This window comes from Mauremys reevesii, linkage group 8, assembly GCF_016161935.1.
Source record: "Mauremys reevesii isolate NIE-2019 linkage group 8, ASM1616193v1, whole genome shotgun sequence".
Lineage (NCBI taxonomy): Eukaryota > Metazoa > Chordata > Testudines > Geoemydidae > Mauremys > Mauremys reevesii.
The window spans coordinates 90,426,251-90,444,719 of record NC_052630.1 but is presented as its reverse complement, the minus strand read 5'-3'; the positions used below and the strand labels follow the sequence as shown (position 1 = coordinate 90,444,719).

The 18,469-nt window shown below is 38.7% G+C and overlaps 1 protein-coding gene and 1 long non-coding RNA gene across 15 annotated transcripts in view; one reads left to right on the top strand and one right to left on the bottom strand.

The window, feature by feature from the left end:
* Nucleotides 1–1,046, bottom strand: part of LOC120370328 — a 41,675-nt gene extending 40,629 nt beyond the window's left edge. For all 3 annotated transcript variants that reach the window (XR_005583703.1, XR_005583705.1, XR_005583704.1), the window contains exons 1-2: nt 907–1,046; nt 621–705 (exon numbers count right to left, since the gene is read on the bottom strand). This is a non-coding gene — a long non-coding RNA (uncharacterized LOC120370328). The remainder of the gene's footprint in view (nt 1–620; nt 706–906) is intronic.
* The window catches only part of PDE4B (phosphodiesterase 4B), a 366,632-nt gene extending 348,437 nt beyond the window's left edge, over nt 1–18,195 (top strand). For 11 of the 12 annotated variants that reach the window (XM_039484826.1, XM_039484819.1, XM_039484823.1 and 8 more), the window contains 9 exons: nt 3,307–3,400; nt 8,143–8,321; nt 9,054–9,152; nt 9,300–9,464; nt 10,502–10,601; nt 11,394–11,548; nt 11,676–11,798; nt 12,763–12,945; nt 16,133–18,195. In XM_039484826.1, coding sequence (XP_039340760.1) covers nt 3,307–3,400; nt 8,143–8,321; nt 9,054–9,152; nt 9,300–9,464; nt 10,502–10,601; nt 11,394–11,548; nt 11,676–11,798; nt 12,763–12,945; nt 16,133–16,498 — 1,464 coding nt within the window. In that variant the 3' untranslated portion in view covers nt 16,499–18,195. Of the gene's footprint in view, nt 1–2,348; nt 2,531–3,306; nt 3,401–8,142; nt 8,322–9,053; nt 9,153–9,299; nt 9,465–10,501; nt 10,602–11,393; nt 11,549–11,675; nt 11,799–12,762; nt 12,946–16,132 lie in introns of those variants that run through there. The other variant, XM_039484830.1, reaches the window with a different exon arrangement.
* Nucleotides 18,196–18,469: the final 274 nt, after the last annotated feature.

The following is an 18,469-nucleotide window of genomic DNA, read 5'->3' as shown; positions in this document are numbered from 1 at the left end:
GACCTATGGGTGGGTGCAAAGCCCAAGCTTTGGTGTGCAGACTTTGTATGTGTGTGTGCGGGAAGTACAGGGAGTTAGTGGAATAATAGGTGGAAGTTTCCTGTATTAAAAGAGAAAGAGGGAAACCTGTGATGTGTGCCAGGCAGAGTTGCGATAAACATGGGAGACATCCTGATTCCACAACTACCCCTAGAGATCTCTGTCAGCAGCCCAAAGCTGTTCATTCTCCCTTCCATACCTCAATCCATCACACTGGCATTTCAGCCTGGGTGGGGCTTCTGTGACCGAGAGGCCTCTTGTGGCTCCTGGTTTGGCAGCATTGGGTAGACTGCCCCGATTAAAATGGAGTCTCCACTCTGTGGACTTTCCACAAGAGGCCTTTGCATAACTGCTCAAAAAATGTTTTTTTACTGGACCAACTTCTGTAGGTGAGAGAAAGAAGCTTTGCACAGAGCTCTTCTTCAGGTCAGAGCTGTGTGTAAGCTCGCAAGGTTGTCTCTTTCACCAAGAGAAGTTGATCCAGTAAAAGATATTATCTCACCCACCTTGCCTCTCTGATATCTTGGGACTGACGTGGCTAGAACAACACTTCATACAAAAATGTTTTGTTTTTTTATTACCGAGTTTCAGTGGGATAGGCCAGCAGGGCACCAAAACCTATTGCAAGACGTCCCTGTATGTGCTACTTGATTGCTGAGTAGTACCCTGAAAATAGGCATATTATGACAAAGTAATTCAGTTTATTTAAGTATATTTCTATGCGATGAATGAACAATACTTTATATTTCACTAAATCCATCAGGGATTAAATATAGCCATTGCAAGCCATTGGAAATTCTTATTTAGTGCGGTGTTCACCAAAAACACAGTCTAGCAGTCCAGAGGTGGATGTTTGAAAACAGTTACCTGGAAAATCAGTTATTTTGATTCTTTGGGCTTGTAAATGTCACACAAAATAGTATAATTGCTCATGGTTCTCTTTTTAAAGCCAGTGTTTTAAAAGCTTTTAGAAACTAGCTTTTGTTTTCCTTAAGCAGTGTTAGAATTCTCAAACAGTGCTAGAATTCTCAGACAATGTTAGAATTCTCGAACAGTGCTAGAACTCTTGCAGCACGGCTATTATCAATGCTTGATTACAATTGGAAGGGAAGCCTCACAGTAAAGGAAGGAGATTATCATGTGGTACTGTTGCCATGTTACTGTGATATTCTTTTTCCTCGCTGTACTTGAGCGCTTGTATATTGGTGGGGGCAGAGGATTACATTACAGCAGTAGGCTTCCCCTCTATGTATGTCCCCTAACACACATGGAGAAAGTCATATGACATCATCCCAATCAGCACTGATAACACTTATTCAAAGCAGTCAGAGAACAGAAATAATTTCAAACCTAAAATTTCACTTTTATTTTAGGAATCCTGTGTGACATCATACAGACAAAAAGACAGCAATAAAATCCTAAAGCAGTTTGAATCTTTATAGTCACTAGTGAATTCTTACTCTGATTTACATCACATACACAGTAAATTGTGGTTTTCCTATGATTTCTCACTGACAGAACAGATTGTTTTCTAATAAATTAATTGCATTGCAACCTTAAACGTCAATGAAAATTCTGATTAAATCTATAAAAAGGGATTGTGAATGCATTCATGTAGTAATTTAAAGCAATTGATTGAAATTTTAAATTGTGCTTTGTAGACACATATTATAGGGTTAAGGTCTATGAATGTGCTTATGGTTGTAACAGAGGTAAAATATATAGATATTGATAATTTATCATCAGAAAACATTCCCAGTTCCCTTTATCTTGCTAGAGATCTGAAATGTAAATCAAAATCAGGGTTACTATGGAAGGAGTTAGCAATCCTGTTTTAAAAAATCTCTGTGAACATTTGTACTGAAAAGCGTCTGTCTCTGAAATGAGGAGGATTTTAAAACATATGCAGAGATTGAGATCAGGAGGCTGCTGCCTACTTTTGACTTATTTAAATATGCACAGGGCTTCCTCCATTTTAATCTTCCTTTTGAAAAAACATGGCTGTATTGCTATAGCTGGCAAACCCCTCAAAAAACAACCATCATTTCTTCCCTGCATAGCGCAGCTGAGCCAGACTAATCTGGAGTGGGGACCCCCGTCAGCCAGCTAAGCAGCCAGGACGATTCATAATTCATAAGTGCTTCAAGCCATCTAACTGAATGCATTTGGATTAGTTCTTGCTTCTTCGTGCAATCCCTGATTTCATTATTCCTGTTCTGCCAGCAAATAAACCCACATACAGCTCTTCTGCAGAGATCGAATGCAAAGCTTGGCTTTGGCTTGGATTAGCAAATACCATGTTTTTTCAAGTCTTTGGCTTTTATGAATATTAAGCTTTTAATTGACCGGAAAACTGGGACATCCTTGTTCTTGTGGAATTCCTCTACCTGACCTGTGAATTCTTCATAAGGGATTTGTTGATTCTGTTGTGGAGTTTTCCAAAATGCCTGAAGCAAACTATTTATTATCTGTATCTTGGGGTTACATCAAGGTGGGTTAAGAATCTTGGAAGACAATTTATAAATGACTGTGTTATATATTACAAATCTAGGATATAAAATACAGAAAGCATATGCTATTTAAGTTATTTATATATATTGTATAGTAAGAGATAACATCCCTGTACATACTGTAAATGCAACATACATACATGCCATGGTTTTTTTTTTTTCCTTTTGATAATTCACTTCAGAGGACAGAATAATATTGCTATAAAAATAGTTTAACTTGAAAATTAGGAATATCATTTTGTACATATTAGGATGAAAACATGTTTATAATCCTGCATTGTAATATACTATATCCAAGCATACATGTTTTCTTCTTTAGATTTACAATATATTTTTACTCTGTCATGCATTCCTAATGTATGCAATTGCCTTTATTTTGCAAATATATAGCAAAACAGAGCAAATATATATTTAAAATTTAGGCAGGATATGGAATTGAAAACCAGGAGAGGACTTCAATTTTTGAGAAAAATTGCGTAAAACATAGTCTTCTCCTTCATCAGCAAAACCTGATGTGCACATTCTGTTAGAAATTCATTATTGTCAGTTTAATATGACAGTAAGAAACTGCCAATTCCGACAGTGCTGAATATTATCTAAATCAACCATATGTTGCTGACTGTGTTCTAAAGATCTACACAGTTTATTTTTCAATATCTTGTTTGCGGATTTGCATGTAATGAAGTTACAGTTAAATTAATGTAGAACGGCATTCAGAAAAATGTCCGCTTTTTATTTATTTATTTTATTTCAACAGTTCAAGAGAATGCTAAACCGGGAGCTGACACACCTCTCAGAGATGAGCCGATCCGGGAACCAAGTGTCTGAATACATTTCAAACACTTTCCTGGGTAAGACATTTCACACCAAGCTTTCATATCTCACGGGAATAGGATTTCATCGAAAATAAATTAGCCACTAGCCTGTACTTGTGCCCATTTTTTAAAATAGTTATCCTGTACAAAACATTGCTGAAATGTTTTCTTTTTGGGTAAGTGGCCTAGATTTCAAATATATAATGGGGGAAAATAGAACAATGTTTGGATAAGTATTTCCTCAAAATAAATAATTTCCTCTAAATCTAACAAAATGTTTCTGTTTTCAAAAAGATTTCGTGAACTTACTGTTAGCAGCATTATGCATGATTTTCTTTTGACCTTATGTAAAGGACAAGGTCACACACATACTGCTGAATACTTCCCTTCTTTGCACGTCTTTTGTCCTATAATTGCATGATCGCCCTCTCAAGACAGTAAACAGCCTTGTCTTAGTCATTTTCTATGCCACTTTGTATGTATTTATGAATTTACCACCGCTAATTCTGGGACTGATCCTGAAAATGTTTACACCCAAGAATAACCTTTCTCACATTTGTAGTTCTGTTGAAACTGTTGGGTTTGTGGACGTGAATCAGGTGTTTAAAGGGTTGGGCCCTATGTGATTGCATTATATTTGTTACCCAACAAGTAATTTGCTGTAAATGCTTCACATTCAGTTTTAGAATTTGTAAGTATTCGTAAAGAGCAGAAGTTCAGCAAAATACCGATGCAACACTTAAGTCCCACTTAAGCCCTTAACACAAAGTGGTGCATTAGACCTTATATGGAACCTCTGTATTGGTGTGAATTTCACCCAAAGAGAAGAAATGATCTGACACACACAAATATTCCTGGCCAGATATTGTAAAACAATTCCCCATGTCAGTTAAATACAAGAACTAGGGGTCACCAAATGAAATTAATAGGCAGCAGGTTTAAAACAAATAAAAGGGAGTTCTTCACACAGCGCACAGTCAACCTGTGGAACTCCTTGCCTGAGGAGATTGTGAAGGCTAAGACTATAACAGCGTTTAAAAGAGAACTGGATAAATTCATGGAGGTTAAGTCCATTAATGGTTATTAGCCAGGCTGGGTAAGGAATGGTGTCCCTAGCCTCTGTCAGAGGGTGGAGATGGATGGCAGGAGAGAGATCACTTGATCATTACCTGTTAGGTTCATTCCCTTTGGGGCACCTGGCATTGGCCACTGTCGGTAGACAGGATACTGGACTAGTTGGACCTTTGGTCTGACCCAGTACGGCCATTCTTATGTTCTTATGTTAAATGCTTATACTTGGATCAAGATATGGCATTATTTTGGACATAGCACATCCTTATTAATAATCAGTATAATTGTTTGTAGCTACCTTACGGAAATCTGTTGGCTCTGTTTTATCAAGCAGCCTTGTCAGGACACCCAGAATATTAAATATTGCCAAAATTAAAGCAGGACCAGCTAGCTGGAATCCCAACAATCTACTTCTGAAGCTGGAGAGCGTGCAACGTGCTGCATTATAGTGGGCTCATTTTCATCAGTGGTATTTACAGATTCTTCCTGATGGATTTTTTGCAAGTGAGGATCTTACTGCTTACTGTTTGTGACTAGGAGAGAACGCAGATATTCCCATAACACAACTCCAGAAGATGTCTTGCTACTTATTCTATAATGGTGATATTCACTCCAGTCCACAAGGGAATGTAGGGCCACCAAACCAATCCTGCATCAGTGGCGTATGTGGTGCAGAGGGCCGTGTGCATGCCCTCCGTACTGGGACGTATTATAGCTTGACTGTTCATTTTAAAAATAACTTTTTAATTTTTAAATTAGCAAAAAAAGGGACCTAGGTGTGTCCTTAGATTTCTAGATGAACCGTACTTCTAGAATGGGGATTGCTTGTTTGTGTCTCCCCAAAAAAGAAAACGCTGCTTCTTCACTTCCCTAAATAAAACAGGGGAATGGTTTTGTAATGCTCAGAATGCTCAAAGGAACACATACATACAGCTCATGGGATGAATAAGGTGCATGATATATTGTAGCCTTGATTAGTCAGAGGGCCAAATTCACTGTTGGCTCAAACAGGTGCAACTTCACTAAGTGCTGTAGAGTAAGTCCTCTGGGGAGTGTGGAGATGCCCCACTCACTGTGTCTTTCTTTGGGTCAAATTTGCCACTAATGGCCCAATCCTGAAGCCCTTATTTAGTCAGTGGGCATTCCGCCAGAGTAAGGGCAGCAGGTTTTGGATCCATATCAATGACCAAACTGGGGTGGGGGGGGGGAGGCAGGGGGAGTATTCTTATCCCTCTCTTGGCCCTATCAAGATGGATTTACAACAACCAAAAAATGGTTTTTCACTGTATGCCATCCTCTGCAGTGACAAACAGTATAGCTGCTCCCTTTCTTTCTCGTCTCGTCAGAGAATTATAGCCTCGTGGAACAGCAACATCTGTTTCTGTGCCGTTTTGTGGGTGCAGAAGTTCTAAATATAGACCTACACTATAAAATGTGATTTTTTTTAAAGTAATTTTTTTTCAACTTCAGTATGAATCCAATCCCAAATGAGAGTGGTTCTTTTTTGTGAGTGGTAATGATAGGATTAGTGATAACAGCTAATGACAGGCTTTCATACAATAAACATTAAGGGCCCAACCCTGCACCGTTGGAATACTCATGTGAGAGAGCTGCAGGACCAGAGCCTGATTTTGTATTTGCTTTCTAGAGAAGTGATTCTCATCGCAGATACTTGGACTTCTCCTGAAGCATATTTTACAGCTTTTGAATAGTAGCTAATTTTACTAGCAATATATACTCATAGACTGCCTTTAAGAACACATGGAACAGACACTCTGTGGAACAAATTGCTAAACCTTTGGTGGCTGATCATCGAATCATAGAGGAGATGACAGTCATTTGCTCAGGTGATCACATGTTCTGGATGGTTTAAAGGGGATCACAAGTAGGACTGATAGAAAACAATAAAAACTCAGTGGGAGTGGGAATTATAACAGTCCTTAGAAACCATAATATGTGGTGTTGAAAGTACAGAATATCTGTCTGCACCTTTTTTATATTTTAAAATCAATGAACTGCCTGTTAAGTGGCAGGTACTCCAGTACTCTAAATCAAGGTAAAAAATATACATTCTTAAACTCAAGTAGAGTATTTTCATAAGAAGTAATATTTTGTGGCGGCCACTTAGCAACATGAGTATACTGTATGTAGCTAGATCACTAACCTGAAACCCTTTTACTGTTAAGTACAGGTTTTAATTTTTATTGTTTCTTGATCTCCATCACTATTCTGTATCAGCAAACTCGACCTGTCAGGATTTTTCTCAAAATTCACATAATTAATGAGTTTAGTTATTTTAATCAAGTAACAAGGTTTTTGTTTAAGATCTTCATTTTGTCCTGCTTTAGCACTCAACATTGCCAAGGAGATAGTATATAGGATAGTACTTCTGTTGGTCCAGTGCCTACTCGCAAGGGAAACACCCATTGATGCCAAATCGACAGTCATTGTGAATAATGTCTTTCTTCTTAATTGCAATGTTGCAGACACAATAGTAGTTCTTATTACACAGATCTTTAATTAAGCAAAGGAAAACACAGCTAATGCCCTAGTCCCTCTAGAGATGATCAGATCTGCAAAAGTGCAAGGGGATTATAATCTACTTCACAAGTGCACGAAAACTGCACCCTACAAAAGTCGTGTGCCATTCTTTCTTCATTTTAATCCAATAAATAAATTATTTGTGTTCCATTAAATGAAAGGCGATAACTAATTGTGTAAATCGATTTATTTATTAAAACAAATCACAGCAGGCCAAATTCTCTCCCCAGTTACATGTGCTGAACTCCCGTTGAAGTCAATAATAGTTTTACACATATCTAAGGACATAAATTAGTTCAGAGTACTGTAGGACGCTTTGTTCACTTTTAATGATTGGAATTAATCTAAAGGGTGGACATTATATTATACAAACACCAATAGACTATTGCACAAATTAAGCAAAGTTGGTGTTAGCAGGCATAAAGGATAACTGCATGGTGTGTCATGCCCCAGCAAAGCCCAAAGGGAAGATCCATTACAGCGGAGGTCAGATAATGGTTATGTTGCTGTCCTGCACTAGGTTTAGATCAGGAGGGGCCATCTTTAAAATACACCAGGCCTCCAGGGAGAATCTGTGTGAGGTGGAACCACTAAATCAGCCTAGATTTCGACTACCCTGGACACATCCTTCTTTCACATTCAGTGGCAGCTCCACTCACAAGAGGAGAGAGTCAGCTGTTTCTGATAGCCTGCTATACTCATCAGGGGCCAAATTCTCTTCTGATGTAGCTACCCTGATACTAGTATAGTTACACCAACAGTAAATGTGACCTCCTCTTCCTAAGATCACTAATATCCTTTACACCAGCATAAGATCTTAGACCAGCATTTGTGTTACTAGTGGATTTAGACCTGAGTGTATCAGCCTTTCATGATTAATGATTACTATGTTAAAGGCACTGGTACTGAGTAATAATGTCTTAATTTACAATGATCATTGCTTGCTTAAATGTAGTATTTTAAATTGAGTGTGATTTTTAATGGTTTGTTAAAATACTTTGAATACTCAGGAGTGATTGTGTAAAGTAGGTTGCAAGGTTCTAAAATTATCATGTGTATAAAATTAAAACTTAATGGAGCGCCTCCAAATGGTTGATTTTTAAAGTTAGAGTTTGCTGTGTCCTGATTCCATGTAGTTGAATCATTTCACCATTTTTCTTTCACAGACAAACAAAATGACGTGGAGATTCCCTCTCCCACACAGAAAGACAGAGAGAAGAAGAAAAAACAGCAGCTCATGACACAGATCAGTGGAGTGAAAAAATTAATGCATAGTTCAAGCTTAAACAATACCAGCATTTCGCGGTTTGGTGTGAAAACAGAAAAGGAAGACCATCTGGCCAAGGTGTGCATGATTCTTGTACAAAAACATCCTTGAAGTTCTATCATTCTAGATCTTCATCGAAGCTGGAAAGAGAGAAAAGATGGTGCTGTCTGCTAGCTTTAGCATTAAAATGGGAGCCAGGTCTCGTGGGTTCTGGTCTCGTCTGTTTGAACTAGTAGACCAAGTCACTTATCCTAACCTGACAGACTCTGTTGTAAAATGGGAATAAATATTACCTACCTGACAAAACTATTGTGAGTCTTAATTAACGTTTTCAATGGGAGTTGAATCAGGCCCCCTAAAGCATATTTTTAGGTGTGTACAGGCCTTTGAAATTTAATCAGAATAGTTTAAAAGATCAGAAGGAGGAAGGTGTGACTAAGTAGTTCTGAACTGTAAAGTCTTAGGCATTGGTGAACACAGCTCAGCCATGCCTGCCATTGGCCACTTTGCCTTTGTCTTCTTGCTGGAGTTTCTTGCAGTTACACGAGACAGCACCGAAAATAATTCCCTTATGACTCAATGCAGTGTGTTCGCCACTTAATAGTGGTTTGACATAGAATCCTCGGTGTTAATTTACATTTCGTGTACTTTGATAATTACCAGTTAATATTAATTATCATCTTATTAAACTTTCAGAAAATATTGAAGAGTTGATTAAACTGATAGATATGATAGTTTGTGGTACATGCTCCCACATGCATTTTTAAAGTATTGTAACTATTCTCTTTTATTGTTTTTGTTTTTCTATAGGAGTTGGAGGATCTAAATAAATGGGGTCTTAACATATTTAACGTTGCAAGATATTCACACAGCAGGCCGCTCACCTGTATTATGTATGCCATATTTCAGGTTAGAGATTCCACATGCATTTGCTATTCTTTTACAACACTTGTATGCTTTCTGATTGTTTTCTGATTTGTTAACTCCTAAAATATGTGTATGAGGACACCTTTGGTTGCATGTTTAATATGTATTCTTTTCACACTTATTCAACAGGAGAGAGATCTACTAAAAACATTCAAAATCTCATCTGACACCTTTGTAACTTACATGATGACTTTGGAAGACCACTACCATTCTGATGTAGCCTACCATAACAGCCTGCATGCGGCTGATGTTGCCCAGTCAACACACGTCCTTCTTTCTACGCCTGCATTAGATGTAAGTTGTTCTGTTTTTAACAATGTGATCTGTATTGGGGGCATTGAAGTAATGTGTGTGGATAATTCTAAAGTAGTGTTTCCAAAACTTAGGGTGCCGCTTGTGTAGGGAAAGCCCCTGGCGGGCCGGGCCAGTTTGTTTACCTGCCCCATCTGCAGGTCTGGCTGATCGCGGCTCCCACTGCCCGCGGTTCGCTGCTCCAAGCCAATGAGAGCTGCAGGAAGCGGCGCGGGCCGAGGGACGTACTGGCCGCTGCTTCCAGAAGCTCCCATTGGTCTGGAGCAGCAAACCGCGGCCAGTGGGAGCTGCGATCGGCTGGACCTGCAGACGCGGCAGGTAGACAAACCGGCCTGGCCTGCCAGGGGTTTTCCCTACACAAGCGGCGTCCCAAGTTTGTGAAACACTGTTCTAAAGCAATAAAGCAGGATATCTGAATGGATATTTCAGTATATAGATCCTCTGTGTGAATTAATTGAAGCTATATGCAGTATTGGTGGCCCTGAAACCTAACTGCTGGAAGGCAACAGAGGGCATGAACGACTGAAATGTGTAATCTTGAGCTAAACAGTGGGTTAGTGGTTGTGCATTCCAGCGCCATTCAAGGTTCAGAGAGTCAATTCCATGACTTGTCCTTACTTCTGGTTTGATGAAATTCTGTCCACTCTCAACTCCTCAAAATCTACTATTGGAGTTTTGTTCACCAGACTCAAGATTTCACTTTAAGATCGTTAAAATACATAGCAGAACACTTAAGCCAATTCATTCTGCTTTAGCATCCATTCATATTGCAAAAGTAGTATACTGTACTGCTTTTTCTGAGGGCTTAGTTTACTTAGGGCAAAGATACCTTAAATAATTTTCAGTAACAAGTGCATGTACTGTTTGAAGGGCTTTCTTCTGACTAGAAACATTTTGCTCATGGGAGGCTAAATCTTAAAAACAAGGACAATTCGTTTTGACAATTTTCCATGCAAACCATTCAGAGCTTATGATTTAAAGACTGTGGTCACATGCTCATATTGTTCATTTTTTCCTAGGCTGTCTTCACAGATTTGGAAATCCTTGCAGCAATTTTTGCAGCTGCAATTCATGATGTGGATCACCCTGGTGTCTCCAATCAATTTCTTATTAATACAAGTAAGTCTGGTTTTAAATACAGTAGTACCGCACTAATCTGCAAATCTAATACACTCTCTCCCTTGGTCAACAAAGATTTAATAGCAGAGTAGGGTCTCAAATTACTTCTTTAAGACTGTGTTACTGTCATGCAATATTCTGCAGTAGACTACTAGTGCACCATGAAACTGAGCAATAATTAAACTGTTGTCAAAATAAAAAAAACAAGTGAACTTTGTGATGTGGTCTCTTTGCAACATAAGTCATGTTTATTTTCCTAGTACTAATTCACAGTGAGTCTTCCAGTCATTAGTGTGAACTTGGGCCGTTCTTTTATAACTAATATGAGACAACTAAATAATCCATAATATTTTATTTTATATTTTTATTGTTGTTGTGGATGATGACAAAGCCAAAGATTAGTGTTTGTGGTTCATAGTCTACTTTGCAACATGCTAAATACATGTGTTAGTTCCAAAACAACTGTATGGCTCCATTTTGGAAAGTTTCTTTGCATGTTTCATGCTTTCTGTTGTTAGTGACAAAAATCAATTTTTTTCTCTCATCTCAAGCTAGTTACCAATTAAACTGAATAATAATGAGCATATTAGAGTACTTGTATACGAGTGTTAATATTAGAATACCACATGCTATTTGGCTCTGATGAAACAAAAAGAAAATCAGTAGAACACAGCATGCCTAGTTTTTGATAATTTATTTAAATGATTCTAAAGACTTCAATGCACAACCGAAGGATTTCCTGTTTGAAATCCTGCATTATGCTTACTGATTTCTTTCACACTTCTTTGCTAGATTCTGAACTAGCTCTGATGTACAATGATGAATCTGTCTTGGAAAACCACCATCTTGCTGTGGGTTTCAAACTGCTGCAAGAAGAGCACTGTGATATCTTCCAGAACCTTTCGAAGAAACAGCGTCAGACTCTCAGGAAAATGGTGATAGACATGGTAAGAATGTCTGTACTCTGTACAGACCCTTACTGTACCCTGGCTATCCCTACTGCTGTTCTTAAAGAGAAAAATCGCCTTTTTGCACTGCTGCATTTACTTCAGAAGGTTTTCTTCTTTTATAAAGGTGTTGGCAACAGATATGTCCAAACATATGAGCCTTTTGGCAGATCTAAAGACTATGGTGGAAACTAAGAAAGTGACAAGTTCAGGAGTTCTCCTTTTGGATAACTATACAGATCGTATACAGGTATGTGATTGCAATTTTCCTTAGATTTTTGTCATTTTGCAGTTTATTCTTTGTTGAAGAAACCGTGCTGCATAGTTTTACTCTGGGTAATAGTCAGCATTTGTTGCAAAGTTCAGTGCTAACTTTTTTAGGAATCATTCAAAGCTTTAGGACCCATATTGCTACTGTTCAATACCATGGAGCGAAGCAAAGAGGTATAGGAAGGCCCTAGGATGGATTCAGGCACTGCAATGTTTTCTCATTCTCTCTCTCTCTTGTTGAAGTTGTTCTATTGTGTATCTGAGAGCTGCCTCAGAATATCCCAATGCATAGAAAAACCCACAGCACTGAGTCTCAAAGTATAGAGAAAGGGGCTTACTCTCTCTGAGAAAGGGAAAGCATCCCATTCCTCCCTCGACTTTGGTGGCAGACATTTAACAACAAGCTCACCAAAAAACCTCCCACCTTATCACTGGTTTAACATAAAGATCATGATTCATTTTTTTAAAAAGCTGTTAATCTGGAGACAGAAGTTGCTGTAAAATATAGAACACTCCATTTCTCCTTAAATCCCTTTGTCCACAATTAATCAAATCCATTTTGTTTGTGTATAAGGGATGTTATTCAGTTAATAGAGCAGGGCTCTTTAGCTATAAAAGGCTCAATTTAGAGAAGAAATTATGAATGGTGGGAAGCACCTGCATTCAAGAACAGACCTACGTGATGGCAGACTGCAACTGCACCCTGTATAGCTATAGAGTTAGCTGGTTTGGCACACAATGCCCTTTGTGCTTCCACAAAAGACCCTGACAACTAATCTCTAGTGTAATTTGGAAGACATTTTTGAGAAGTTACTTTTTCATAGGATGTTGCATAATCAAAGACTTTTGTGATTAAAATGTTCTTGATTAAGCAAACAGGTATGGTCTGAACTCTTCTTTTATTCCACTTGATTTTATGAGTTTTCTTATTAATGTAATTTCAGGTTCTCCGAAATATGGTACATTGTGCAGACTTGAGTAATCCCACAAAATCCCTGGAATTATATCGGCAGTGGACAGACAGAATCATGGAGGAATTTTTCCAGCAGGGAGACAAAGAACGAGAGAGAGGAATGGAAATTAGTCCAATGTGTGACAAACACACAGCCTCTGTGGAGAAATCACAGGTAATTTACATTGGGGTATATTTTAGTTGTTTCAGTTTGTAGTTTTAAAATTGAATGGGCCAAGTTCATCCCTGGTGTAACTTTGGTTTCATCAATGGAATTACACCAGCGATGAGTTTGGTCCAAATGTTTTTTCATTGATTTGGATATTTTTATTAAAGGCGTGGCATCCTCTTGCTGCATTTAATATGCTCAAGGGTCATCTGCCTTTTCAATTATAACGACAGGTTTTTTTCAGTGGAATAGGTAAATATCCAAAGGTTCAGAAGTTTGATTCTGATAAACCCCAAATACCTGAATGTCTTTGAAGCTTTTATGGATTTACGTGACCATTCTAAGTGTTCTCTTTCCTGCTTCACTTCGCCTTATGTTCAAATGCAGACTCAGCCTTCTCTTTTTGTGTTCCTACTTCCAGAAGCAATCGGGAATCTATCTGATCCCCCTGGCTGGGAAGAATCAGATTCCCCCACCTACTATTCTTCTCTCATCCTTCACAACATCCTTCTCCTTAGTCCTCAATGAGTCCCTCCAAAATTGGTCAATATCCTGCCAAGTCAGCAAAGTTTTGGCAGTCTCTGTTTAGTGGCTAGTCTCTTTACATTTTGCACAGTCTAGAGCCTTCCTGAGGCAGGATCCACTCCAGAATGCTTTGGGAAAGATCTGTAGACAGCAGCCAATGCAGTGTGGACTGTCAGACCTCTGGAAACCCACAGTTTTTCAGGATATAATCTTAAGGGCCCGTTGGAAGTCCTGGGAGGAGGGGATTGGGAAGGCAGGGCAGTATTTATCTAAATCAATACAAATATTTTAAAAGGAGTTGGCTCCTTTGAAGACTGGAATTATTACTTTGTGAGAACACATTGGCACGTCCCTTGTTCTCATTCACAGATTTTAAGGCTAGAAGGCACCATTAGATCATGTAGTGTGTTCTGTATAATACAAGCCATAGAATTGAACCCAGTCATCTCAATGTTGAGCCCAATGACTTATGTTGACTAAAGCACATTCTGCTCTTTAGATAGTGGTGCCTCAGTTGCTTATTTAATTGGCTTGAACAAGACATTGTCGAGGGTTTGTGGGCCTAAATACACCTCTACCTCGATATAACGTGACCCAATATAACACGAATTCGGATATAACGCGGTAAAGCAGTGCTCCAGGGGGGTGGGGCTGCGCACTCCGGTGGATCAAAGCAAGTTCGATATAACGCAGTTTCACCTATAACACAGTAAGATTTTTTGGCTCCCGAGGACAGCGTTATATTGAGGTAGAGGTGTAATCAACAAAGTTGCTCATTATTATTTCTAAATGTCCTCCTGTGCTAAACCACGTAGCTTCAAAATTATTCACATCACCATTGAAAAAAATCTGTGCTCATTGTTAGCCCAACAACAATCTACGACCCCAGTTTGGCAGGGAAATGTCCACGTGCCCCATGAGGCAGTGTTGAAGCGTTTTTCTGCTCCATCTTCTCACTTCAGAGAGATTTTAAAACATAAATTGTGGTTGTGTAGGGAGATCAGGAATTGAACAGAATACCAACCATTTGAACAAGAAAAAAAATGCATCAACAGAGAGAGGTATTTACATTTTGAAGATAAAAGGGCCTAAAATAGAAAGAATGACAAATACAAACATATTTAAAATTCTCAAATATACTAAATAATGTCCTTTTAAATCTAGTAAATATCCTTTTCAGAAACAGGCAAATCATTTGCTTGGTTGTTTGAGATGCTTGTTTAGATGAACAATTAACTGTTTGTTTCATTTAAAAGTTGCAACATTTGTGACCATTAGTCCTTTATGAATATTGGGAGCTTTTATAATGTCAATGAACCCCGATTTCCAATAACCAAAACAATGGAGCTTTTTCACTTTAAAAGTGTCTCCAAACATGTGCTGCAGGAAGTTTTCATCACCTTTTTGTTTAAGCTGCCGCAACAGTATGTTACAATTGAATTATAATGGTTCTATTGACATCCTGTTGTGTCTGAAGGAGGCATATGTGATTTCCAAAGCAAACATCCGCGTGTTGAGTCTGGCCCCTTAGAGAGACATTTTCCTGCTGCATAGAAATGTTGTCCAGCAGTGCGCGGAGTCAAGTGACGCATTCTGCCAAGATGGAAGAATTTCAATCCTCTTTATGGCCATTCAGTTTTCTCCATCCTGTACGTCCTGTTTGTCAGACAATTAAAAAGTGAGCCAATTCAGAGCTCGCTTGCCAATAGTCTGAAGGACTCACAGACCCAACCTGGACCATCATTATTTCCATCAATGACACATCCATTTGTACCACAAGAGGCCAGCATACATATTATACCATCACTGGGGACAAGGGATTGTTTTTTGTCCTGGGTCCTTCATTTGGTTTTGTATACTCTTAACAAAGAAAAAAGAAAGGTGTAGTAGGCGGCATCCAAACAGAAAAACAGTAGCTACCTCTGCAGCAGAAAGCAGACACATCTCTCTATTTAAAGGTGCAAAGCAGAGAAAGCAAGTCATCACAAACACAAGCTACACGCGATAATAAGATATCATTAAAGGTCAAATTTAAGTCTATAAAAGCAGTAACATTCAGAATTCGGACTGATAGTCAATCTAAGAACGCTGGCTTTTTCACAGCTGCCAGCCAAATGAAAGCTCAAGGGGAATTGCACTGTGATTGCCATTAAAAAAAAAAATCAATATTGTTATTTCAGGTACCTCTGTATGGTAACAGTTGGGAGGTGACATTTAAATAGCAACCACAGTGAAGCTTTCTGTCTCCCAAAGATTAACTCAGCTTGAGTTTTGCCTTAGTATTGCACCAGAACAGAGGGGGTTTTTTGGAGTCAGCCAAAGAAAACAGCAAGCCTACTTATAATCACGTGTTCGTTATGGGATGGCATAATGGTAGCCTTCTCTCTGAGTGTCTGTGTGACCATTGTTTTTAATTAAACCTCCACTCAGGGCCTGATGTGAAAAAAGGCTTCAAGCCAACTTTCATTTTTGTCGGTACAGTTTTGCACAGGCATAATGTGTGCAAATGGTGCCATTTAGACACTGGGTTTCGGGGCCCAGTCTGATGCATTTATTTGCAGGCAAAACTAAAGGCTGCTTCTCAGAATCAGGTCCTTAGTGGTGTTGAATATTTTCTGAAAAAATGCATCAGTCGTTTGTAATGTGTGTGTAATGTTTTGTTTCTCAGGTTGGATTCATTGATTACATCGTCCATCCACTTTGGGAGACCTGGGCAGACCTAGTGCAGCCTGACGCACAAGACATCCTGGATACTTTAGAAGACAATAGGAACTGGTACCAGAGTATGATACCTCAAAGTCCCTCCCCTCCCCTTGATGAACAGAATAGAGACTGTCAGGGTCTAATGGAGAAGTTCCAGTTTGAACTGACTCTTGAAGAGGAGGACTCAGATGGACCTGAAAAGGAGAGTGAGAGTATCAGCTATTTTAGCAATACAAAGACACTCTGTGTGATTGACCCGGGCAAAAGGGAATCGCAAGAAGAGGCTAATATAGAAATTGTGACAGAAGATATGTCACCTGTTGATACATAATGTACTGTATGTAGGTGAACTTTAAACACTTAATGAGCATGCAAGCTGTCTTGTAGGACCAGCCTGCGATCTAGGTCTTTGGCCTGTGTCTAACATTGGCTAAAAGATCTTCTCAGCTACTTGAGATTGGAGTCAAGGTTAAAGATCGTGTATGGAATGATTGCTCAGGAAATTAACAGATGATTTACATTGTAGTTTAAGCCTTGTCATCTTAAAACATTGCGTTGTTCCGGAGCCAGCTTGAATTGTTACTGAACTGGTTGAAAGTGAACGACACAGAACTGAGAGATTTTATACTGTTAAGATTTTGGGATTTATACCAGTTAGACTGCTAGAAACTACTGAATAGTAACTCTACATATAAAACCTGTCCACCTAACCACCTGTCTGCGGACCTGTGTGCCTTTTTTGTAAACACTTTCACGTCTTTTCAAGAGCCTATTAAATACACAAAGTTTAGTATAAAACTCTACACAATGTGTTTCAAAATTGGTGGATACTTTTTTGATTCTTCCTGTTAAAAGAAATAGTCTTCCTTCTCTCATGGGCAATATCTGTCACTTTATTGCGGTTAATCATTTTTACAGGCTAAACAGAAGGGGTACCCCCGATTTTGCATTGCTGCACCTTTAATAGTCTTGTTAAATCTCCAGATGATCTTTTAAAGTCATGTCATGCCATTGCACATTGTTTCTGTTTGCTCGCTATGCACAACAGTATTTTTTCTTCAGTGGGGTTCACTTTTGTTGTGCACAGGATAAAGGGTAGTTCTGTTTTTCTAGCACAATGCAGTACATATACAATTAAGTGTAATAAGGCAGTGTGTGATGTGTGTTCTCCCTTTGCTGGTTTCTTTGCTCAGTGGAAGTTGCACGCTCAGATCTTTGTGTTTCTCTCACCTGTAGTTCATGTTTCCTAGGTTTAGTTCCATCATCCTTCTCCTGCACTGCCTTGAGCTCTAACACGTCCATTACTGTTTATAACAGTGTATTTATTACTGACTGTATATAATGTAATGTTTTGTAAGTTATTAATTTATATAAATTAACATTACCTGTCAATGGTGGTGTTAATTGTGTAGAAAACTCTGGATAAGAGTTGCCTTTTTTTCTTGTAACCTTTTGTATTGCATAAAATAGAAGAACCTGAACATAGCGTAAGAGACATACGGAACCCATAAAGGGCATTCAGGTGGCATTAGCTCACAGGAGTTTCGTTTTCATGATGAGTTAAGAAGAGTTGTTGTATCTTACGACTGGGAGTGGGGGCAATAGGATGAGCTGTTTAAACTACTGAAACGCTGAAAAGGAAACCCCCTGTGAATGCTGCCAACTATTAAATGTCATGTTCCAGTATATGAACAACCCAATGTGAATTTCTATGACAAAATGTGAACTGATGTAATAATTGTGCTGTGAAGCTTCTTCTGACAAAGCTTGTTAGGCATCATTAATGGTGTCAATCTCAGTTTGTAAAATATATTTCAAGCTTTTGGTCCAACTTGTGACTAAATAGTTGATGAGACTAGCACAGTTGTGCATGATCAATGGGTTTGTATGTCTGTTGAACACTGCATTGTTCCAGGTGGTTATTTTATTGTTTTCAAAAGTTTCACACAATGTATGTTATAGTATTATATATTGTGTTCAGATGCATTCTTAAGAGATTTTTATATGAAGTGAATAAATGAAAGCATGACCTAGGCTGGGGCTCTTCTGGCTGTTTATTTTTATCAACAACTTTGTATGTGAAATAACTAAGCAGCATCAAAATGTAGCTAAGGTAGCTATAGCCTACCCTGGGAGTCGGCTAACATATGATCATGGACCAGCTCCCATGGTAAAATAAAAACCAGGCCTCCACACATAATAGCTTTCTGCAGCCAGAGAGCAAGTCAGAGACTTGAATAGCCAGCATCTGTAAGCACAAGGAGAAGGACATCCTCTGGCCAGTCTTCTACTTATTCAGAGT